At 54.3% G+C, this 24,393-nt stretch overlaps 1 protein-coding gene across 3 annotated transcripts in view; it reads left to right on the forward strand.

Moving 5' to 3' along the window:
* Nucleotides 1-24,329, forward strand: part of MLXIP (MLX interacting protein) — a 58,907-nt gene extending 34,578 nt beyond the window's left edge. The window contains exons 2-18 of one of the 3 annotated variants that reach the window (XR_011490685.1): nt 8,018-8,124; nt 8,676-8,761; nt 10,144-10,233; nt 10,765-10,806; nt 11,111-11,282; nt 11,827-11,916; nt 12,475-12,566; nt 13,570-14,224; nt 14,677-14,798; nt 14,900-15,116; nt 16,615-16,742; nt 17,235-17,339; nt 17,448-17,575; nt 17,779-17,902; nt 18,903-19,032; nt 19,584-20,712; nt 24,112-24,329. Coding sequence is in view for 2 of the 3 variants with exons in the window: in XM_020882546.2 (XP_020738205.1) it covers nt 8,018-8,124; nt 8,676-8,761; nt 10,144-10,233; nt 10,765-10,806; nt 11,111-11,282; nt 11,827-11,916; nt 12,475-12,566; nt 13,570-14,224; nt 14,677-14,798; nt 14,900-15,116; nt 16,615-16,742; nt 17,235-17,339; nt 17,448-17,575; nt 17,779-17,902; nt 18,903-19,032; nt 19,584-19,705 (2,410 nt within the window). In the remaining variant the exon portion in view is untranslated. Of the gene's footprint in view, nt 1-8,017; nt 8,125-8,675; nt 8,762-10,143; nt 10,234-10,764; nt 10,807-11,110; nt 11,283-11,826; nt 11,917-12,474; nt 12,567-13,569; nt 14,225-14,676; nt 14,799-14,899; nt 15,117-16,614; nt 16,743-17,234; nt 17,340-17,447; nt 17,576-17,778; nt 17,903-18,902; nt 19,033-19,583 lie in introns of all 3 variants that reach the window. The other 2 variants (XM_020882546.2, XM_020882547.2) reach the window with 2 other exon arrangements.
* The last annotated feature ends 64 nt before the right edge of the window (nt 24,330-24,393 follow it).

Consider the following 24,393-nt stretch of genomic DNA (forward strand, 5'->3'; position numbering starts at 1 on the left):
ACCTGTACCCATGCACCACACACTCATGCATACACCATGCACACACACCCCAAGACACAGCTGCTCACCGCAAACCACAGTAAAGACATGCGCACATGCAAGTGCACTCACACACTCACGCCACACGCACCACGCACACCACACCGTACCCATGCACCACACACTCATGCGTACACCACGCGCACCTCCCGAGACACAACTGCTCACCGCACACCACAGTAAAGACACACACGCGTGAGTGCACGCACACTCACGCCACATGCACCACACACACCACACCCATACCCATGCATACACCACGCACACACACCCCGAGACACAGCTGCTCACCGCACACCACAATAAAGACACACACACACACAAGTGCACTCACACACTCACGCCACACATACCACGCACACCACACCCGTACCCATGTACCACACACTCATGCGTACACCACGCACACACACCTTGAGACACAGCTGCTCACCGCACACCACTATAAAGACACATGCGTGAGTGCACGCACACTCACGCCGCACGCACACTCACGCCACACACACCACACCACACCCATACCCATGCATATACCACGCACACACCCCCCGAGACACTGCTGCTCACCGCACACCACAATAAGGACACACACACATTCACCTTGTCAGTAGGACAGACCTGGAATGAAGCCCTCAGAAGCCCATATACCTGCCTGGTTGCCACCGCCCTCTGAGCCTGCTTCTCCAATAGGACTTTCTTTGAGTGTTAAAAAAAAAAAAAAAAAGATGCCAAGTGCCCCAGGAGGGGGATGAGTTTGGGGTGCAGGAGATAGGACCCATGCCTGGGCGTGGGAGCAGGCCCTGAAAACCTCACAGGCCCTGGACGGCGGCTCTGCTTGGGCAGGTGGCCTAGGGCGGAGGGCCCATGGCTCCAGGGCGATTCCCCTGAACACGGCGCCCTCCGCCTGCAGTGCCTCACGAGGGGCCGCTCCCCACGCCTCGGCTCCTCAATGAACCTTTGTCCGTCTGGAGCCTGTTAGTTTTGGCTCCTGGCAGCCCGTGGAACCAGGCCCAGATCCCAGGAAAAGCCAATGGAGACCGCTCTTTTGAAGAAAAAGAGTCGAAGTCCTGGAAGAGAGAGCAGTCTAGCATTATTCACTTATTCGCTCATGTAAGAAACCACTTATTCACCATTATCCTCATATTTGGATCTGGGGCACAAAGCTGACTTGTGCACAAGTTTCACGTCTGCTCATGTGATGAATCGCCTTCCCTAATTAACTGGCAGCCCTGTAAGGCTTTGGACTGTACCTGGTCTTGTTCCCTTGTTTATTTTGAAGGAGGAAAAAAAAAAAAAAATATATATATATGTATATATATAAAATACATTCCTATGTTATATTTGAGCAGTAGAAAACACAACGGTAAAGAGTGAAAACTAACTCACTGACTGAGGCTCCTTAATTCCTGATTCAGCTGTCCAAAGGGAAATCACTGTTTTTCCTCTTTCTGTTTTCTTGTGTGTCTTCCCTGAGATTGACTGGTCATTTTCTTCCCTCTTTTCCGGCGTGTGTGTGTGTGTGTGTGCACGTCTGTCTGTTGAAAATACAAATGGTGGCCATGCTGTGTATCTTGCACCGTTTTTTTTTTCCTTTCCCACTTAATACATCTTGCAGATCTTGCTGTTAGTTAGGTACTTAATGTTAGTCACTCAGTCATGTCTGACTCTTTGCGACCGCGTGGTCTGCAGCCTGACAGGCTCCTCTCTCCATGGAATTCTCTAGTTAAGAAGACTGGAGTGGGTTGCCATTTCCTCCTCCAGGGGATCTTCCCAACCCAGGGATCAAACTTGGGTCTCCTGCATTGCAGACAAATTCTTTACCGTCTGAGCCATCAGCACATGTAAATGTATGTTGTTCCCAGCTTTTTCCTCCCACCAGCAGGGCTGTAGTTTAATGTCTTCTATTTATGTCTTTGTGCCCATGTGCAAATGGGTCTGGAGTAGAGTCTACTCCTAACAGTGGGATTGGGAGTTGGGGGGATGCACATTTAAAATGTGATACACAGTTGCCCACTTGCCCTCCAACAAAGCTCACAGTTGTTTTTGCCCCTCATCACATCCCATCCCTGGTGCCAGTGTAATGATCACTCTCGCTTACCAGAATTCTGAGCTGACTAGGAAATCAAAGTGGAGTCAGCTTACAGCAGCGCTGTTCACAATGGCCAGAACATGAAACAACCCAAATGTCCATCAGCAGGTGAAGGAGTAAACAAAATGTGGTCTCTCCATCCAGTGGAATGTAATTCAGCCATGAGAAGGAAGGAAGTACTGACACGTGAACTACAGTGTGGGTGAACCTTGAAACTGTTGTGCAAAAGGTGAAAGAAGCCAGATAGACAAGGCCACATGTTTTATCATTTGGTTTATGTGAAATGTCCAGAAGAAACAAATCCACAGAAAAAGAAAGTAGATTATAGTTGCCAGAGGCCGGGGTAGGAAGTAAGAGGGAGTGACTGCTACTGGGTACAGGGCTTCCTTTTGGGGTGATGAAAACAGCACTGAAACTAAATAGCAGTGATGGTGACATGGCATTATGATCAGACTTTGTGCCAGTGAACTGTGCATTTTAAAATGGTCAAAGTGGTAACTTTTATGTTACATATATTTTACCACCACAAAAAAAGGTTCAGCAGATGTTGGCCAAATTATTCCCTGTATCGTTGATCAAGCTGTGGATGTGGCTTGTAAGAGAACCCCAGACTGTCTTTCTAAGCAGCCCCAGGCAGCCGAAAACTAGGAGAGGCCTCCCCCACCCCAGGCTCGCTCTCTAGGCGCAGAACAGGAGGGGCATGGGCCCTCAGTAGACAGCTTGTCCCCAAGAGGAAAGAAGGGCCTGCAACCCCCATGCCAGTCCCTTCTTCCACAGTCTTTAGCACACCAACTCAACCTCCCTGAGAAGGAGACAGATGTAGGAATGTGGTTTTGTTTTTGTTTTAATAAAAAATTATTGAAGTACAGTTGACGTACAATGTTACATTTAATTTCTGCTATATAGCAAAGCGACTCGGTTATATATACGCACACACACACATATATATGTATTCTTTTTCATATTCTTTTCCATTATGGTTTATCACAGGATATTCAATATAGTTCCCTGTGCTATACAGTAGGATCTTGTTTATCCATCCTGTATATACTAGTTTGCGTCTGCTAATCCCAGACTCCAAGTCCTTCTCTCCTCCACTCTGCTTCCCCCATGGCAACCACACATCTGTTCTATGTGAGTCTGTTATTCTTTCATGGATATGTTCATTTGTATTGTATTTTAGATTCCACATATAAGTGATATCATATGGTATTCGTCTTTCTCTTTCTGACTTACTTTGCTTAGTGTGATGAACTCTATTTGTATCCATGTTGCTGAAAATGACATTTTAATAGCTGAGTAATATTCCATTGTGTGTATGTACCACATCTCCTTTATCCATTTATCTGTTGATGGACATTTAGGTTATTTCTATGTCTTGGCTATTATAAATAGTGCTGCTGTGAACACTGGCGTGCATGAGTCTTTTCAAATGATAGTTTTCTATCGGTGTATGCCCAGGAGTGGGATTGGCACATCATGTGGCAACTCTATTTTTAGTTTGTTTTTTGAGGAACCTCCATACTGTTTTACATAGTGACTGTGCCAGTTTACATTCCTACCCACAGTGTACTCAGGTTCCCTTTTCTCCACATCCTCTCCAGCATTTATTATTTGCAGACTTTTTAATGATGACCATTCTGACTGGTGTGGGGTGATACCTTATTGTAGTTTTGATTCTCATTTCTCTAATAATTAATGATGATGAGCGTCTTTTCATGTGCCTAATGGCCATCTATATGTCTTTTTTTTTGAGCAATGTCTATTTAGATCTTCTGCCCATTTTTTGATTAGGTTGTTTGTGTTTTTTTGTTATTAAATTGTAGGAGCTATTTGTATATTTTGGAAGTTAAGCCCTTATCGGTTACATCATTTGCAGATATTTTCTCCCAGTCCTGAAGTTGTCTTTTTGTTTTGTTTATGGTTTACTGTGCAAAAGCTTGTAAGTTTGATTAGGTCCCATTTATTTATTTTTGCTTTTATTTCTATTGCCTTGGGAGACTGACCTCAGAAAACATTGGTATGATTTTTGTCAGAGAATGTTCTGCCTATGTGCTCTTTTAGGAATCTTATGATGTCTTATATTTAAGTCTTTAAGCCATTTTTGAATTAATCTTTGTGTGTGGTGTGAGGGAGTGTTATATTTTCATTGATTTATATGTGACTGTCTGACTTTCCCAGCACCACTTGCTGAAGAGGCGGTCTTTTCCCCCCTGTGCATTCTTGCCTCCTTTGTTGAAGGTTAATTGCCCATGGGTGTGTGGGTTTATTTCTGGGCTCTCTTTTGTTCCATTGATCCATAGGTCTCTTTTTGTGCCAATACCATGCTGTTTTGATTACTGTAGCTTTGAAGTATTATCTGAAGTCTGGGAGGGTTTTGCTTCCTGCTTTGTTCGTATTCCTCAAGGTTGCCTTTGCAGAACTGGGTCTTTTATGGTTCCATTTAAATTTTTAAGATTATTCTAGTTCTGTGAAAAATGTCATGGGTATTTTGATAGGTATTGCTTTAAGTCTGTGGGTTTTGGGTTGTATAGGCCTGGGAACATTTTGCTGGTGGGATTGCAGGAAGCATGAGGAATGGTGAAGAAATAATACCTTACAAGCAAATATGGTTGCATGACCAAATGAATGGACTCCACCATTGTCTGGGCCCCACAGCAGTAGATCTCGGAGCCCTGGCCTGCTTTCTTTTTCAAAGAATGCTCTGACCAGTTCAAAGCTCATCTTCCCTGGAACCAGCAGAACCCCAAATCCCCACCTCAGTTTCATCCTTACCCGTTCTTAATGCCAGCTCCTGTCTGTGCAGGGCTTGCATTTTACTTTTCATTCCAAAGCAGTCTCTTGCCAGACTGCCAGAGAATTCAGTTTGCCATTCCACTCAGCAGCAGTTTCGAGAGAGAGTTTGTTGTCTGTAGACTTCCTACCCCGTGTCATGAACCTGTCTTCTAGGAAGGACGGCTGTGGTAGTGGGTGTGTGAAGACTTTTCTTTATGGAAAAGTTTAGCTTTCACTTAGTCATTCCATATTTAATCACACCTCCCACATGCCAGGCACTGTGCTCGGATGAGTCAGACCCAGACCCTGGCCTTCCCAGAGTCAGATTGGGAGAGTAAGGGGTGAATCCAGGGTCCCTGTTCTAACCAGGAAGCCCAGGTGTTGGTGTGGGGGGGTGATGTTTAAGAAGGCAGGGTTGGGAGGTAAGGCACGAGGAGGTCTTTTGTTTATGGAGGGGGAAGCCAGTAGTCTCGGAGTTTTTTTCTTTTTTACATTTTAAAATTTTATTTGTTTGTGCCAGGTATTAGTTGTGGCACGTGGGATCTTTGATCTTCATTGTGGGCATGTGGGATCTAGTTCCCTGACCAGGGATCAGACCTGGGCCCCCTGTATTGGGAGAACAAAGTCTTAGCTGCTGGACTACCAGAGAAGACCTCAGAAATTTTACTAATGTGTTTCTGGTTACACTTTAAAGAAGGAGTATGGCAGAACCCTGAGTTAGGCAAAGAAGCATCCCACCCAACAGTGTCTGGAAGCCAAGTTAAGCTGGGGTGGGTTTGGGGGGAGTCTGATGGATGTTTTGTGGGAATCCTGCTCTAGGGATCCCTGCCAAGGAGCTGCCCATTAGAACTCCTTAGAGCAGCCTCTCTTGTACGTTCCGTGGGAAACTAGACTTGGGGTGCCTCCACAGAAAGGGTCCCTGTCCTTGTCTGTGGGTGTCTGCATAGGGAATGTCTCCTGCCCTCATCGAAGGTTAACAGTGACATCACAGCAAAGGCGGGAGAAGCCCTTTCAGTAAGGAAACGTCTAGATGTGTGTCCCGCATTTTTCTAACACTTTGCGTGTCCAGTCAAGTTGTGGTGTGTGGGTGAGTGTCCATCAACCATCGCCTCTGCTTTCACCCTCTCCACCTCTCTGGGCTGTTTAGGTTTTAGTTTTGGTTTCAGACTTGCTTGTTCGCGTCAGTCGAGCGCCGCCTGTCGACTGTTGAGGTATTACAGAAGCCCGGGGTGATGGGTGATAGCCGTTGGACATAAGGAGTGAACATCCCTACGGCAGGAAGAGGCAGACATCCAGCAGTTTGGGGGGGAAGAAGATGAGAACCTGAAAGTTACTTTATCAGAGTGGGTTTCTAGCCTCCAGGGTCTGACCTCTCTCTGAATCTTCCCACCCGTTTCATGGTAAGTAATTGAAGAGGTCGGTGTCATCTGACTTCTCTAAGACGCTCTTATTATGCTCACATCAGCCACTACGTCTTACGTAACAAAGCAGGAGTAAGGGTGGGTTTATATTTAAGCCTGCTGGTTAGTTTTGTGGGTTTTTTTTTTTTTTAATTTTCTTTAGGGTTACCTCTGCTGTGTGTCTTAAGAATGTGGCTGCGTGTGTGTACATTTAGTCTTTCTTGAAACACTCTGGAGGCAGTGGTATTATTGTGATTTTACCCAGGAAACTGACATGTCAGAGTTCGTGGCTTTAATAGTTCACTTCTAGTATGCAGTTGCACCACAGAGACTCAGAAACACTAGGCTGCTGGCTGTTGAATGTGGGTGACAGCTGAGGTTGAAGTGTCTTTGGACTGGGGGAGCAGGGGCAGAAAGGCATGTGACTGGCGTGAAGCCCCTGACCCTTTGAGCTGAGGCTGCTGCTGTCTATCTGTCCCTCCAGTTCTCAGAGGACTTGCTGTGATGTTTTCTCTGTGCGAGTCTCAGCCTTCTCTCCTACAATCCATAGCCTGTCCCGGTGCTGGGTTGGAGGATGGGGCATGAGATTTGCCAGGGGCTTCTGATGAAGAAACCAGGTGTTCAGGTTTGGGGAGTGTTTATTACTTAGGCGCTCTCTTTGAAGACCCCAGCTGTTGTGACTCCTGGCACATCTCTGCTTGTCACATGGCCTCTCTGAGTAGCTTTGGAGAAGGGAGCAGGGCTGTGGCCTGCAGTGATGTAGAACTCACAGAACCCCCTTTGGTACGGACCGGAAAGAGTGCCTTGCCCATCTTAGCCATCTGGAGAGGGGAAGCCCTATGCCAGCGGCTCAGAGGTGGCTCCTGGCACAGCCCATGGAAAACTAAACCATCTGAGCCGGCTGTACCACCAGGGAGCGTTCCTTGCCTGCCATTAGCTTTGTTGGCAAAGGCCCTTTAACTCATTCAGTGAAGAATTATTACACGAGCTCCTGCTCTGTGCCAAGTTCGGTGCTGGGTGGTTAGGGTGAGAATACTGGAAGGGCCCTCCCCTGAGAAGCTGCAGTCTGGTGGCCGGAGGTGTGGAGACACATTGCCGTATGGGGAGTGGATGAGTGTGTTGTTGAGGTGTGAACAGCACTCAGAGATCCTGAAGGGACTGGCAGCATCCTGGGAGAGGCCAGTGCCGGCTCGGAGGAGATGGTGTCTGAGCATCATTTGGAAGGATGAGCAGCTGGCCATGGGCGGAGGGAGCTCCGTGAAGAGTGGGGCCCTTGAGGCAGGAGAGGGCCCTGCGGGTTCCAGGGCCAGTGGGACATTTGTGCGCCTGGATTGTCGGTGCCTCCTGAGGACTGGTGGCCGAGAGCAGGTTCAAGGAGCCTGGCTTTCCTTCAGTGGTCAGCAGATTTCTTTTTTCCTCCCCCCAACTTTGTTGAAATAAAATTGACATGTGACATTAAGTTTAAGGTGTACAACATGGTGATTTGATACACATATAAGGCAAAATCCACAGATTTTTAGCTTTTAATTGTGGAAAAATTTGAAGATATGCAAAAGTCGACAAAATGGGATAGTGAAAGTGACTGTATATCCTATTGAGCCTAGCCTGTGACTTGCACGGATTAATCCAGAATTTTGAGGCTTGGGATGGTAGAGTGGCACATTTAATTGTCAGAGAAACCACTGAGTGTCCCCCTCCTCATTTTACCTTTCAGTGGGAAGTTGGTGTCTCCGAAGTGGAAGAATTTCAAGGGCCTGAAGCTCCAGTGGAGAGACAAGATCCGGCTCAACAACGCCATCTGGCGGGCCTGGTACATGCAGTGTGAGTGTCTTGTCGCTGGACCAACGATCCTGCAGGTTCTGCCACCGAGAGGCGTGTGCACCTTGGGGCACGGAGCCCAGTCTTGGAACCTTGTGTGTCAAACGGAAGTCTCTCTCGGACAGTCTGTGGAGAGAGGAGAACCAAACCAAATCCAAGCGTCCACAGGAGGCTCAGTGTTGTAAGGCAGAGGAGAAGGGATGGGTGTACAGCTGAGGGGTGACATTCAGAGAGTCGAGGAACAGTCCCCATTTTCAGCGGGTCTGAGAAGGTGCAGGCCTGGGCATGGCCTGTGTCCGGCTGGCGTGGGTGCTGGGGGGTCTGGTGATTCCTGCAGGTGACTGGCATGCTGGGGGTCCCCTAGGCTCAGGCTGGTGTTTCCTCTTGATCAGGCAGACTCCCTTTCTCACCCTCACATCACTGAGAGAGAGTTTTCCTTTGACCTGGACCCTTTATTTCCCCGAATCTTATTTTCCAAGAGAAGGAGGACACTTCAGGATCCTCCCGAGGGGCAGGGCTCCTCAGTGACAGTGTCCCACCCTCTCCCCGCCCAGATTTGGAGAAGCGCAAGAACCCCGTGTGCCACTTTGTCACTCCACTGGACGGCTCTGTGGATGTGGACGAGCACCGCCGTCCAGAGGTACTTGGCAGGTGATGGGCCCTCACTCGGGAGAAGGAGGTGACTCACGGGGACGGGCCCGAGGGCTGGACCCCACAGAGGAAGGCTGCGGGGCAGAGCCCTTGGGATGCTCTGACCTGGTGGCTGTCACACTGTGAGCTGTGATGGCGACGTAGAGGCACGTGGCCCCGGCACCCTGCAGAGGCTCCCCCTTCTCAGGCCAGGCTGCTCCAAGGACTTGGGGCTTCCTCCAAACAAGACTTACCCTCTGCTTTCCTTTAATGTCGGTGCTTCTCTGGAGGTCAGCTGGGGAGGTGGTGGGGGGACAAGGCAGACATCTTTAGCCAGTCTTTATATACTGCGAGGGAAAGATGGTGAAGACATAGTAAATGAAAAGAAGCAAGTTGCCCAACAGTATTTTAGTATCTTTAGGTTAATTTTTTGCCGCATGTATCTGTGTGATTATACATGCATAGGAAATGTCCCAAAGGATATACAGAACTCTTACTTGTGGGATTAGTGTGAGGAGAGAAGACTCCACTTTCACTTTCTACTCTTCTGTATTGTTTTAGTTTCATCCAAGCTTGTCTTACTGTTATGATGAAAAGGGAAAATTTGAAAAGTAACCTAACACAAGACAGCTTGGAGCCAAGGGACACGATCTGGTATCAGACAGTAATAAAGAATCTCGTCACTTTTCAGGTCTGGTAATAGTATTGTATTAGTCACTGTGGAGATTCTTCACTGTCTGAGACACACAGTGAAATATTTTAGGTGAAATTATATGACACTTATGATAGGATGACTGGGACTTGCTTTAATATTCTGCAGCCATCAAAAGAAAGGAATGTGAAAGTGAGGTGGTCTCTCTGAGGCTGTCATGATCCCTGGTCACCAGAATTCAGAGATAACCATGGAAGGGGCTCCCACCCTGCATGGTGGGGAGGTTGAGCTGGACCTTGGAGGTCACTTTCTGCCTGAACCTTCTGTGACTGGCTGTTTGTTTTCACCCTTTGGAAATGTGGCAGAGCCTCAGGGCATTTGAGAGCCAGCCAGTCTCTGGCGATTCCTCTAGCTCCGGGGTCTCTGCACTTCTGCCCTGCCGAGTACTTTGTCTGAGCCCTACTCCAGTCCAGCCTCCGGACCCTGGGCCCTCAAAGCCCCCTAGGTTATCTTTGAGGGGTAAGATAACCTAGTGAAAGCTCACCTTCACTCGGAGGCTGGGCATGGCCCAGCAGAGGCCAACACACCCTGTGGATGAAGCCGCAGGCAAGCGGCTAGTGACTCAGAGCTGGATTGCCCGGGCCTGACTTCTGGAGCCAGATGCTTGTTTGCTGGCAGGGTGAGCTCTGTGAATAAAACCCAACACCACCTCTTCCCTGTGCCCCGCGTCTCTCCCACAGGCCATCACCACAGAAGGAAAGTACTGGAAAAGCCGCATAGAGATCGTGATCCGGGAGTATCACAAGTGGAGAACCTACTTCAAGAAAAGGGTATCTGGAAACTTCCCTGGTGGTCCAGTGGCTAAGACACAGTGCTCCCCAGGCAGGAGACCTGGGTTCAATCCCTGGTCAGGGAACCATATAGATTCTACATGCCACAACTAAGACTTGGTGCAGCCAAATACATTTGAAAAGGACTTCCAGCCCATATTTACTCAGTACACTGACCCCTGAGGCTCTGGCTCAGAGCTGTCAACCCATTGCCCACCACCCTCCACCATTGCCCCTGAAGCCCCTTTCTAGCCCAGCCCAAGTGGTGACCTGCATTGGCTGTGTGACTTTTGTTCTGTCTGTCCAGCTTGGAGCTGAGGCTGTTTATTCCACAAACGCTGGTCAGGAATCTCGGAGCCCAGCTTCGGCCTGGGGATGGCAGGGGTAGGATCTTTCTTGCCACCTTCCTTCTAGAGAGAGAAGGTCTAGATGCTTCTGAAAGTGATCCTCTTCCAGGGAAGAGAGGCTGAGGGCCTTGTCCCCTCTCTGGGCCTTGGGGGACCACCTTGTCCCTCTCTCCTTTCTCCGCAGCTCCAGCAGCACAAGGATGAGGACCTTTCCAGCCTGGCCCAGGTAAGCGAGGGTGGGGGCCATGAGGACCCTCACGGGACCTCCCCCTTTACAAGAAACAGCAGTGACATGGGTGGCCAGCACCACAGCAGAATGTGGTGGGGACATGGACTCTCCCTGGGGCCAGAAGAGGGACATAAAGGAAAGAAGCCAGTTCTCTGCAGGTCCCTGTCCCCTGGCCTCATCTCTTACCTGGCAGCCCTTGCTGCTCTGAGAAACTGGGCCACATATCTCCTCAACGTGACTTGACAGAGAACTTGCGAGTCACTGGTGCCCATTTGGCTTTTCCTTCCCCCATTGGTGGTAGGATGATGACATGCTTTACTGGCACAAGCACCGGGATGGCTGGAAGACACCAGTCCCCATGGAGGAGGACACGCTGCTGGACACGGACATGCTCATGTCGGAATTCAGCGACACCCTCTTCTCCACACTCTCCTCCCACCCGCCCGTGGCCTGGCCCAATCCACGTGAAATAGGTAACCCGCCCCCAAGGGCGGCTCCTCCTTGCTGTGTGGGGGCCCCATCGGGCCCATGGTGCCCCTGCCAGGGAACAGTGGGGGGTTTGGTCTGAACGAACTTCACATTTCTGATCCTGTCCCCTCAGCTGAGGACATGGGCCTGGGCCAGTGCCAGGGCCTGAGACTCACTCTTGAGAAAATCATTTGCACTCCAATCATTTGGCCTCTCACCTGGGAGCATGCAGCTATCCAGTTAACCCTCCAGGAGGAGCCCACGGACTTAAGTCAGCACCGAGGGGTCTCTGCAGAGCTGTTCACAGTGGAGTGTCTGCTTCCAGATACTCATTTTACCTTTTCCCCTGAAAACTCACTTCCTTCCCCACCCTCTGAGGGTGGAAAATGCCCATGAACCCCCCAGAGAAATCCTAGCCAGTGGCCCACGTTCCCCCTGTTCCCAGGAGAATGCAAGCAGGGCCAGGAGGATCCAGTCTGGGCCCCTGACACACTCCCACAGCGTGGACTGGGAAGGCAAAACGGTCCCCGTCTCCTCTTATGCTCACAGCGCACCTGGGGAACGCGGACATGATTCAACCTGGCCTGATCCCTTTGCAGCCCAACCTGGACTTCATGGACACCTTCGAGCCCTTCCAGGGTGAGGACTTGGGGCAGAGAGAGAGCTTGGCTACCCGCGTCTCCCTTTGCCCAGGACAGAGTAGATTGGGCTTCCCTTTCATAGAGGGGAACTGTTAGAATGGGCCAGGGAGAGGACTTAGAATTCGTCCAAAACTTTCTTTTTTTTTTGTTTGGTAGTAGCTACAGGCCTGGACAGTGTTTCTCATCCTCCACGTCCCAGAGCCTCAGGTTTGGCCTTGACTGCAAGCAGTTCTCCCTCTAGGCAGCAGAGGGCGCTGGTGACACAGCTGCTGCCTTGCAGTTTCCTGCTGTTAGAAATGATCCTTGAGCTCCCACCATCATTAAATGCAGGTGCCACCGAGGCCTAGGGGTGTTTCAGAGCCCACACTGGTTGCCAGCATGTACAACTCCAATCAGAGGGCCTGTTTCAGCAGAGTTCCCTCAGTGGGGGTGGAGTTGTGCCCTCTGGCCTTGGCATTCCTCTGGGTAAGGTGGGGTTCAGTGCCCAGTTTGTTTGGATCTTAATTCAGTGAAATGACAGGCACAGAGCTCACAGGCCCCCGATGTTGTCTTTCAGACCTTTTCTCTTCCAGCCGCTCCATTTTTGGTTCCATGCTGCCTGCACCCGCCTCAACGCCTGCACCAGACCCCAACAGCCCACCTGCTCAGGTAGAGGGAACTTGGGGAAAGGGAAAGGGCACCGGGCTTCCAGTCATCAGACCTCTGCAGTGAAGTGCTAGGGGTCACTCAATCCGGTGCTGGACTCACATATAACGTGTAAAGAAGTTATTCTAGCCCTCCTAGAGAGCATCCGGAGGTGTCCATGAGGTGGGAGACTCTCTCAGTAAATGTATGCTCCCCGCTAAGGCCCCAGGTAACCTGTGTGTGGCGAGCTTCATCTTGACCAGTTAAGAAAGGACCAGTGAAATTATCTTTCAATTAAAAATAAATAATTTTTTTTGGAAAAGAAAGGACCAGTGAGATAGCAAAGAAAAATGTGGTTGCTGAGAAATTCCTTGTATTCCTTTTCCTTTTTGCTACGCACTCAGCACAAGTTGGCTGCCAGGTGCTGGGGCCGCTGAGCTGAGGGAGGCACGGCTCCTTGCCCTTAAGAGACTCTCAGTTAGTATCCAGTTAGTGTGCCCTGGCCCCTGCTTCTTCCATCTGGCTTGGGGAAGAGCTGCTTCTATAGTGACTAAGACCCGAACAATTGATTCCTTATAGCCTTTCCCTTTTAGGAGGAGGTGACCTCCCTAGAAGTTGATACAAGACAGTGTCCTGGGGGAGCCTCCTGAGCAGCTGCGAGCCAGGCTGCCCCTACTCTGTAACAGAAGATGGCAGGGACTTTGGGGGGACCCCTCCGGACTCCAGAAACAGGATATCCCCAGGCTGTGAGCCAAGTGTGTGCAGACAGTCACTGTGTCTGAGCCCTGTGTTATCACTGAGTCCCCAAAGGAAACAAGACCCCTGCTGGCACCCGGGGGGATCCAGCTCCATCTCCCCCAGATTAGGAGTCCTGGGGCTGGGAGACGTTGCCTCTGTCCCTTCTGCCCGGGGCTGCGTCCTAGGCGCACGGTGTACGTGTTGGGCTCCGTGGCGTGTAGCGCTGGAGAGTGGCGGCGAGCTGTGTGACTTTAGCATTCATTGCTCACTTCTTCCCTTCCTTCCTCAGGAGAGCATCCTGCCAACCACCGCTCTCCCCACTGCAAGCCTTCCCGACAGCTTCATCGCACCCCCCGCAGCCGCTGCCCTAGACCCCACGAGTGGGCAGGGCTGTGAACACCCGCCCCAACCTGGGGACCCCTTCATTCAGCCGGCAGACCTGGGTCCCTCGGCACCGCCCCTGAGCGTCCCCCAGCCTTTCCTGCCCGTGTTCACCATGCCCTTGCTCTCGCCCAGCCCCGCCCCGCCACCTCCTTCCCCCGTCTTGCCGTTAGGCCCCCCTCCCGCCACTGCCCTGAACCCCCCAACTCCCCCCGCCTTCCTGCAGCCCCAGAAGTTTGCTGAAGTCAGCAAGTCGCCCTCCGTCATCACCCACACAGCCTCCGCCACCCTCACCCACGACGCTGCCGCCACCACCTTCAGCCAGAGCCAGGGCCTCATTATCACCACGCGCTATCCGCCCCCCTCTGGGTCCCCCTATGGCCTGGCACTGTCTCCTGTCACCCGGCCGCCAACCGCCGGGCCTCCCCAACCCCGTATGACTTTCGTGCATCCCAAGCCCGTCTCCTTGTCTGGGGGGAGGCACAAGCAGCCCCCCAAAATAGTGCCTGCTCCCAAACCAGAGCCAGTGTCCGTGGTGTTGAAGAATGCTTGCCTCGCCCCAGGTGAGCCAGGTGCGCGGGAGGCAAGTGTGACCCCCCACCCCCACCCCCGGGACGTTTCCTGTCCCCAAGGCTGGCAAGCTCGTGACACACACACATCGTGATCTTGGAAGCAGAAGGGTTGTGAAAGGCAATGTATGTAGATTGAGTCTGTTTTCTATTCTATGGTGTTCTTCCAGTCTCAGCCCAGCGTGGGAAAAAACGTATCCCTGGTCATCTCTTGCCTGGGTCTGTAATCTGTCCCCACCAAGGAGAAGTTGCAAAAATCTAGCATCGTCTCTCCATGCCCTACAGTGAGGGGGCAACGTCTCAGTGGCAGCAGAGGGGTCGTGTGCTGCTCCTAAGGCTCCCCGCCCCCCAGCCCCCATGCAGCCTGGCTGGTCCAGGTTCAGTACCCGTGTCAGGCAGCAGGCGCATAGCTGGGCCTCCACCCTCACCTCCCCTTGTTCTGGCAGCTGCCTTCCCAGGACAGCCGCAGGCAGTGATCATGACATCTGGCCCTCTGAAGAGAGAAGGAATGCTGGCTTCCACCGTGTCCCAGTCCAGCGTGGTCCTCACGCCTGCTGCCCTCACCAGGGTGAGTGGCCGGGACAGGCCTTCAACATCTTATGACCTCAGGTGGCCCTCACCTGGCCTAACTGTGCTCGGGGGTGACCTTCCTCCTCTGTGTCCCCTTAGGCTCCTGGAGTCACAGAGTTCCCCAGCGGCATCCTGGTGACGGACCTCGGCCCCGGCCCGGGCAGCCAGCACACCCCCGTGTCCCGGCTCTTCCCTCCCAGCACAGTGCCCGACTCCCTGGTGAAGGGTGAGCAGGGCCCACTGCACGGGGGCATTGCCCAGGTCCCTGCTGCGGGCGCCAGTGACTCAGCTCTCCGCTTGGACCGCTTGGGACCGCGTGAGTGGAGTAGGGGGCCTGCTGCGGGACTGGGGAGGCTGCTGAGGGTACCCGGGCGGAGCCTGGGCTGCCAGGCCAAGCAGTGAGGGATCCGAAGCTGCCAGTGCCCCAGGCTAAGCACAGGATCAGTGAGGGAAAGCCACCAGCGCCTTGTGGTTCCAGCAGCTTGTGTGCTCACGGGGACACTGCTCAGCCTCCTTCAAAAGGGCCTGGCTCTGATGGGGACGTCCCTGGTCATCCGGGGGTCAAGACTGCTCTGCCACTGCAGAGAGTATTCATTCAATCCCTGGTCAGGGAACTAAGATCCTACATGTCGTGCAATGTGGCCAAAAAAGGTTTTAAAAAATAAAAAAGAAAGACCTGGCCGTGAGCTGCCAGTCCTGATCCACAAAAGGGATTGAGCAGTCATCAACAGTTTTCAGAAACTGCGAGCCTGCGGTTGCTGTGGCTGCGGGAGCCCCCAGCCTGTCTGGGTTTGGCTGGTTGTCCCTGGCCCGTGTGCTGGCAGCATACCTCAGGAGTACCCTTCCTTCCTCCCCGGCCTGGACTTCGGTTGGTGAGACGGCTGGGGTAGGACTGATGTTGCCCAGTGAGGTCTGAGAGGTCTGGGAAATGATGTTCCTAAGACTGCTGCTGGTGGGGGCGGGTGGGGCGTTGGGGAGGGGTGGAGCCAGATACCACCTTGGGAAGGGAGACCAGAGTGTCTTCCTGTCTTAGATAAAACCAGGGCAGCTGCTCCCAGAGCCCTCTGCAGAAGCATCTTTCTGAAGTGGAGAGAACATGATGAGAGGGAAGCTAGCTCTCTGCTTATAGGGGTCAGACAGGGACTCGTCCAAGGACAGGTTTTAAAGAATAAGGACTCTCGTGTGGGAAAATATAGACACGGACTGGCTATCGATTGGGCCCTGAAATGCCACGTGGGGCCTTGGGGAGACGTTGCCTCGTCCACTGAGGCGGATCCCCAAAGGTGAGAGCCATGCTGGGAGGCCTGAGAGCAGGGCAGGGAGGAGAGCAGTGTCGGGGGACAGCCTCAGGCATCCGTGGTCCATGCTGGGAGGCGGGCCTGGAAGGGGCTTCTTGGGCGCAGTTCCTGAGCCGGGGCCACACGTTTCCTCCACCGAGTTCATTTGTTTTCCTAGTTAAAAGATTTCTGGGGTGGGTAAAATTGAAGGAAGTATAAAAAAACACACATGTAGAGTTCAAAGAACAGATAGCTTAAGTGCTTGCCACCCAGGGTGAGCACCAGAGCTGTGCAGACGTGGAGGGGCCCCTGGTGCCCTGGGAGGCGGGCCTCTCTCCTCTCCCAGACCTGTGACCGCTGCACCGGCAGGCCTAGCCAGGACCGCCCCGCTGCCCCCTGCCCCGAGATGCTGGCAAGGATTCGCCTAGTTCTTGCTCTGGGCTGCCATGGGAGGTCAAGGGCGGGTTTCCCTTTGTGGGTGAGTCCCCGCGCTGCTGGCACAGCCTGGCCCCTAAGGGGAATCTCTGCTCTTCCCAGGTCGGGACTGCCCGAACTCTGGGCAGGCTTCTCCATGCGCGTCTGAGCAGAGTCCCAGTCCTCAGTCCCCCCAGAACAACTGCTCAGGGAAATCGCCTGCAGACCCCAAAAACGTGGCTGTTTTAAAGGTATCTCTCGGGTCTTGATTCCCTCAGAAGGCTGGGGAGGCAGGGAGAAGTGTATCCAGGGGCCATGGGGACAACTGTGTCCCTACTGGAGACATGCTGGGAAGACCCATGGGCTTGACAGGTGTCCCACACCTGAAATGGGGACATTCACCGCCTTGCCCTTGAGCATGTTGGCTCCTCCCCGCACCACCTGCCCCCAGCCCTGTGGTGACAGTGGCCCCGAGCTCTGTGGAGCGGGGGTGGCAGCTGTCACAACTGGGTCTGAGGTGTGGGGGTGGCCGGAAAGGGCTGGATCTGTAGCGCCAGGCCCTTGGCTATGCTCTGTTCTGTAGGGATGGTTCTCTGGCCCCCTCTTGTCCCCTCCTGGCTCCTCCTGGAGCCTCTTAGCTTCCTCTTGCCCCCTCCTTCCACATAGCTCTCTATAGAGAATCTGAGCAGCGGGTAGGGATGGGGAGGGGGGCCCTGTGGCGCAGTGATGGGCCGATTCCCCAGCAGAACCGGCAGATGAAGCACATCTCAGCCGAGCAGAAGAGGCGCTTCAACATCAAGATGGGCTTCGACACCCTGAACAGCTTGATCTCCAACAACACCAAGCTGGTGAGTGGCTGTGGGGGTTGGGGGAGAGGGTGGGTTGGGGCGGGACCGACAGGATGGGCACTTGGGGGCGCCTGGTGTGCTGTGCACCCTGACCCAGCCCCCTCGCAGGCCAGCCACGCCATCACGCTGCAGAAGACTGTGGAGTACATCACCAAGCTGCAGCAGGAGCGCAGTCAGATGCAGGAGGAGGCCCGGCGGCTGCGTGAGGAGATTGAGGAGCTCAATGCCACCATCCTGTGAGGCTGGGCCTGAGGGCAGAGGTGGGGGCTGGGGGTTGGGGGGTGCAGCTCATCCTACCCCGAATGGCAGGGAGGGAGGGTGGGGGGACTGGTAGAGGTCCCCTTACTTGGCACTGCAGCTTTTGTCCTCCCCCCCAATCTTGGGCCTGCCTGCTGGGCCCCCAGCCCTGCCGAGCTCCCCTGACTTCCTGTCGTTTCAGCTCCTGCCAGCAGCTGCTCCCTGCCACAGGTGTCCCCGTCACCCGGCGCCAGTTTGATCACATGCGAGACATGTTTGACGAATATGTGAAAAGCCGGACCCTGCAGAATTGGAAGTTCTGGATTGTATCTTTGGGTTTTCTTTGCTCATTCCCCCCATCCCTCCAACCCGTGACCTGAAACAGCAGACACTGACCCTTGGGTTCCTTTAGAAAGAGGCTCTCTAAATGGTCGTCATTGAGTTTGTCAAGACAGGTAATGCTAGTTTCTGTCTCAAGAGAGACAGGGGCCCGGCTAGGCCCGCAGTGTTGGAGGGGGCTGTCCTCAGTGAGTTTACTGGCTGAGGGCTTCCCGGGGACATGGAACCAGCCTGCTTTGCGCTGCCGAGTCCTTGAGAAGGGAAGAGGAGGCTGGAGCTGCTGGTGGGAGCCGTGAGGTGGGCAGGAGGTGGGATCTGCTCTGACATGTCCCAGCATCAGCTACGTCCTGCTACCCAAAACTGGGACTCACAGAGCGACTGTGTGGCAGAGCCTGGATTTGAAGCTGGTTCCCTCCAGGCTGTTCCCTGGGTTTATACCGCATGCCCTTGACAGCTGTTACCGAGGCAGGGATGCCTGGGTGCTGGGCTCTGGCCCTGGGGCCCAGGCCTCCCAGCACTTGGCCTTCCAAATGGCAGCACAGTCCTTACGGGGGTTGGCTCTGGCCCTGTCAGTCCCCACTCAGCCTCCGCTGTGCCCCTGAGTGGACAGGGCGCACATGCAGAGTCGGCCGCCGCACCCCCGGCCGTGGGTCTGACAGGCTGAGGAGGGATTCACGGGGGAGGAGAGCTGCGAGGGCGGGGGGCGTCCGTGTGCACCCCTGGGTGGGTTCTACAGGAGGAGGTGGCAGACAGCAGCTGCAGTCCGCTGTTCTCTGGTCCCCGAGTGGAGCGGGGACAAGTTGGAACCTCTGTGGTCAGTGTCAGGTTCCTCAGCATCAGGCTGGGCGCAGGGACGGTTAGGGACATCGCTCCCCAGCTGTGCACAGCACCCTGCCAGTCCCAAGGGGTGTCGGTCATGGGCACGCCTGTGACGACTCCGCTCTCTCTGCGCTCGCTTACGGTTTCTTTAACCTGAGTGCTGTGCAGTTCAGCGTCATCATCAAGCCGCTGTTCGAGTCCTTCCAGGGCGTGGTGTCCACCAGCAGCCTGGACGAGCTGCACCGGACGGCGCTGTCCTGGCTGGACGAGCACTGCTCCCTGCCCGTCCTCAGGCCGAGTGAGTGGGGGCTGCCCGCGGGGGGCTTAACCACGGACGCAGCTGCAGAAAACCCAGGCCCCGCCGTGGTTGGTCCGCACACACCAGGGGCAGGAGGGTGAGGCCCTGCAGGAGGGAGGGGGGGGAGCTCGCCTCGGCCTTCTGCCATCTCCGTGTGTCTGTCTGATGATCAGATCCAACTCGTGTCTACTGAGCACCTACTCTTCACCTGGCCTTGTATCCGGTGTTTTCAGATACACTTTCATGTTCAGTTCTTCTAATAAGGATCAAAGCTGTGTATTCAGGTCACAGGAACAAGCAGGAACGGCTCAGGGTGTTCCCCACTCTCCTGTGGGGTGGCAGATAGGATTGGGGCATCATCCTAAAGGCAGAGGTGTGAGTGTCCAGACCTCAGCAGAGGGGCTCCCCTGGGGTTCGTGCCCTTCCTGCTTTGGGGGGCCCTGAGGATCGCCCCTCAGGGTGCACATGTGTAACGGTGTGTTTTGTCTCTCGGGGGCTCAGAGCTGAACCTCCCCGGGCCACGTCTGCAGGCTCCCCCTTCTCTCTTGCAGCCGTGCTGAACACTCTCCGGCACCTGAGCACCACCACGTCCATCCTGACAGACCCGTCCCAGCTGCCCGAGCAGGCAGCCGAGGCCGTCACCAGAATCAGCCAGAGAGCTGGGGAGTCCTAGCAGCGCTTGGTGGGCACGCAGCCGCATGGGATGCCAAGGAGACCCTTCTCCGCCTGTGGAGAGGAGGCCGCGCCATCACCTCTCCCGCTTGAGGGCCTCCTAGCCTCCCTGCAACTGTGGCCTCGGCTGCTCCAAATGCCGCGCTCAGGTCTGAAGCAGGTTTGGGTCTTGCCAACAGCAATAGCCCAGCTCTGGGAACCCCTTGCTGTGAACTCTGACTCAGCGACCTCAGTCACTGACCCCTCGCCTCAGAGAAGCTCGGATGAAGGGAAACAAGGGAACACTGCCCCTCCCTGTCCTGTCCTGCTGGTGGGGTGTCGGGGGGATGGGGAGAGGGGCCGCGGCAGCAGTGCAGGGAGCCGACGGGGCAGGTGGAGGCCTTGCCCGCTCCCCAAGTTAGGACGCGTGAGGGTCCTTCCCAGCTGCTGTCTGGGACGTGCCCTCCTGTCACGTCTCGGGCACCCCTGGGCTGTTGGAAGGCCTCCTGCTTCCTCCCCTGGCTCTGACCTAATAGAGCGGATGTCGGCTCGGGCTTCGCAGGGCCGGGAAACCCTACAGCACATGTGTGCAAAGCAGTGGGCCTGTGTGCCCCAGAGGGTAACGGCAGCCCCAGGGAAGCGGTGCTGCTTCAGTCTTGGAGGTCCCCTGGGCGGCGCTGTGGTCTGTTTCTCAAGTGTTTCTGTTTCTACTTGGCGTTGCGGCAGTCATGGTGGCGCCGACCTGGGAATCACATGGCAGGGGCTCAGCCAGGCCCTGCCCCCTTGTGCCCTGCCTGCTTCCAAGCCATGAACAGCTGTGCTTGATGGACACCGCTAGCCCTGTGGGTGCAGTGTGTGAAACAACAGGCTCTGTGGTGCTGCCATCGACCGGGTCCCCTCACCTGGATTGTCCAGCTGGGAGCCCCAGCCCATCCATCCCAGCTCCTGGACCAAAGACGCCAACACCCCGGCATCTGCTGTGTCTTGCGTTTGAAGGCAGAAATTGACCGGTCGACAGGGAGCTCCGAGGTAGCTGCCTCGGAGCTGTCTCCAGGCAGCTCGGATCAGACAGACAGGAGCTGAATTCAGCTTTGGTCCAGGTGGAGGGCTGTGGGGGCGGCAGGCTGTTTCCAAAGGTGGGAGTTACACCTGGAAGGGTTCGGAGGAGGGGCCCGGGCCAATCCTCCTCTCGCTGCGTCTGCGGGAGCAGTTCCAGGCAGAAGGATGCTGTCTAACACTCAGGAAGCCCACCCAGGGCTACCTCCTCATTGAAAGAATGTGCTTTTCACGTCCTGCTGTGAAGTTCAGAGGCCGGCAGGCTTCCCCTTCAACCTCTGTCCTCCCTGCCAGGAGATGGAGACCTGCCTGAGTAAGGGGCAGGCCAGGAGTCCTGCTGGGCTTGGCAGAGCTGGGGCGGGGGCTGCTGTGGGCTGCCCGCTGAAGTTTGGATCCTTTTGGAGGCTCCCACTGGCTCCTGGAGACCTGTGGAAGGTGCCCCGGGGGCAGCCCCACCTCAGCTTCCGCTGCTGGAGGATGGAGGGCGGTCCTCCCCAGGGGGGCCAGCCGAGCCACTGCCTCCGCCCCAAGTTGCGACTGGTCACCCACTCCCTCATCTGTGCACCAGCCCCATCAGGAGCGCCCCGGCGGCCCCCTCTGCCTCCCCAGAACACGTGTTTACAGGTCCTCGGATGGCTCTCCTGAGGGGTGGGCACAAGACAGGCTGGGCCAGCCCTGCGTGTCCACTGGGAGGCGGGATGAGAGCGCAGCCTCCCCCGGGTGGACACGAGGTCTCCCTCCAAGAGGGAAGAGCACCGCGAGGCTTGAAAGGAAAAAAAAGGAAGATCAGAGACGTTCCCGGCCACGAGGGCTTGCAGAGGGTCCTGCTCTCAGCCTCGCCTCTGTTCCTGTGCCTTTGTCAACCGCGTGGGCGGCCGTGGAGCTCAGCCCAGCCACGACCTCTCTGAGATCAATAGCTTTCTCCCCACCCCATGTTGGGAGTCTTTTTTTTATTTTATTTTTTTAGCTCCATGGGATATAAAATTGGCCTCTTGCTTCTTTGGCCTACCTCTCCCGCCCTTTGGCTGACTTAATGTTCACGATTCTGTTTTTTTTAATATTTAAAGCTGTTAGGTTGTATGAGGCATTGAAGGGCGCGCGCGCGTGCGTGTTTGTGTGTGTGTCTGTGTGTGGGCGCACGCACGTGCGGGTGTGTCCCAGCAGAGGGTTAACTCGATGCATGTTTTGTTTTGAGATATTTACTTAAATCCATTTTTCTTGGTGCTCACCAGTATCACGGCTATAGGGCCACAAAGCTATGTCTCTTAGCACAGACACAATTGTTTCTTGCCCCGAAGTTTTCTTGTTTCGGAGTCTGACCCACTGAGTCTGGCCGGACGGGGCGGGGTGGGGGGTGGCCCTAGCTTTGACCCTTGTCCTGGGGTCCCCAGCCGGGGTGCGGGGACCCCCAGGGCCACTCTGCCAGCTGCCTCCAGTGAATGCTCTGATTTGTTTACACTCCCTTTCACCCCACCTCCTATCTCTTCTCCCGTAAAAGAGACTTAAAAACGCTGATTTTGGAGGATACGAAAATCAGTCTGAAAGAAAAAAAAAAAGTGTGCCTGGCACATAGTCTCTGAAAGTGTTTCTGTGAAATCTTTCTGTGCCATCAGCTCCCTTCCTACTGCTGGTTGCCCTTTGACGACGAGTGGGAAATGCAGGGAATGAGTGGGGCTTTCTGAAGTCGGCCAGCCTGTCCCTGCCTCCGTCTCAGGCAGATTACACACGAACCGGTCACCCCCCACACACACCCAGGAGGTCCCCGAGCCAGCAGGCCGGCGCTTTCCGGGGTCTTAGGGGCACAAGGGGAGTATTCCTATCATCAGGAGTCGGTGCTGATGTGAGCGCCGGTTCTCATGGGGGAGGGAGTGGTGGGGTGCCATGGGTGACCCCACACACCCAGCTCCCTCCGCTCTCTATCCTGGTGACCCGACCCCGCCTCCCTGACCAGACAGAGGTCCTCTAGGTTCTTTCACTCTGGCTACTAGAAAGAGAAAGTTCGATTCTGGGAGGACGTGGCACTGCAGGGTGGGGCCACTCCCTTGTCCCTCCCCAGGTGGAGGGGTGCAGTGATCTTACAGATCCCCTCACCAGGAGGGTGTGGTCCCAGACAGCACCCCTGTGTCTTCTTAGCCTGGGCCTCCCCTCTTTGCAAGCCTGTAGGAATCCTGAGTGGCAGGCCTGCTGTTACTGTCAAGGTGGTCACCGGTTTTCACGGCACAGCTAAATGAGGTCTTGTCAGGGTGGAGCTGGGATGGGGGCGGATTTCCGGGGGGCCCATCTGCACGGGGCCTCCTGCACACTTGTGCAGTGTGGACCTGACCCAGCGCTAGATGACCTGCCCCACTTGGGTTCTTTTATCTCGTCCAGTGGGCAGGCTTAGAACACTGCTCACTGGAGCAACTTTGCAAAGTGCCTCCCAGGTGGTGAGCTTGCTGAGGAAGGGAGCCGAGGAGCCCCAATGTGGGCACACGGGCAGCAATGGGCTGTGGTTTTTGGCTCTCTGTGCTCCACTGCCTCGTATCTTAAAAGAGGATTTTCACCTCATCTGAACATGAGCTGACAAGAGAGGAGAGCAAGTGTGGAGGGTGGAGGAGCTTGAACCTTCAACACATTGTACGTGTCAGTGGTTGCCATGGCCTTAACCACCTAGCAGACAGGTTTGGCGGTCGGAGGGGCTCCAGGAACAGAGAGAAGCCTTACGACCCCCCAGGTGCCTCCACACAGATCACCTGCCTGATTTTCTTTTCCTTCTAAGGGACTTGGCCTTCTCCGCTCACCATGCAGGGGGGCTGTTTTCTGTTGAGGCTTACGAAAAATCAGCCTTTGAGAAAGAAAAGGGAACTTTTCCTGTTGATTGTTGGCTTTGTGTGTGTGTGTACGTGTGTGTGCACAAGCCTGTGTGCGTGTGTGTGTACTCAATGGAATTCTATTTTTGTGAAATTTCTTTATGGTTATGTAGCAAAATTCACCTCCATCCCCTTTTAGTTTCAGAATCAACCCTGGGCCGCTCTTTTGAAGAATTCTCTCCTGGGTTTCTAAAATAGAGATGGGCCTCTCTCAAGGGCCGAGGTGGGGGAAAGGGTTGGGAGAAACTTAAGTCTGATGGCGTTTCCATTGAGTCGACATCCTGAAGCTACAAGTAGGAAGGGCTCCACCAGGGAGCCGCGATGCCCAGGCTGTGTTTCTCGCAAGGGAGGCAGACCGTGGCGCCCGGGGTCGCTTTATCTGAATCTGTTCACACCACTTGTTTCACTTGTGTAACGCCACGGCTGAAACAGCTCCTTCTTTTCCTTTCTCGGATTTCAGTTCACGGTGTAAGTGGTTCATTTTTTTTCTTTTTTCCATGTTGTGCTCTCTGGTGACTGTCAGGGCTCCCCACCCAGGAGACAAGTCACCCCTCGTGGGCAGAAAAAGCAAAACCCAAGAAGAGTGTTGTTCACCGCGGGCTCCCTCAGGCCTGCGCCACCCTGAGCTTGGCCCTTCACGCCCCACTGTCGAGACACACGGTTCCACCAGCTGTATCCAGCACTACAATGCATCCAAAACTATTTGCATCCGAGACAATAAAAAGCTGTATTTTTGGAAAAGCCTGTGGCATGTGGTCTTTGCTAGCTCGGTTGGAGCAGTGGAAGAGATGATGAAATGAGATGG

Source organism: Odocoileus virginianus, chromosome 12 (assembly GCF_023699985.2).
Source record: "Odocoileus virginianus isolate 20LAN1187 ecotype Illinois chromosome 12, Ovbor_1.2, whole genome shotgun sequence".
Lineage (NCBI taxonomy): Eukaryota > Metazoa > Chordata > Mammalia > Artiodactyla > Cervidae > Odocoileus > Odocoileus virginianus.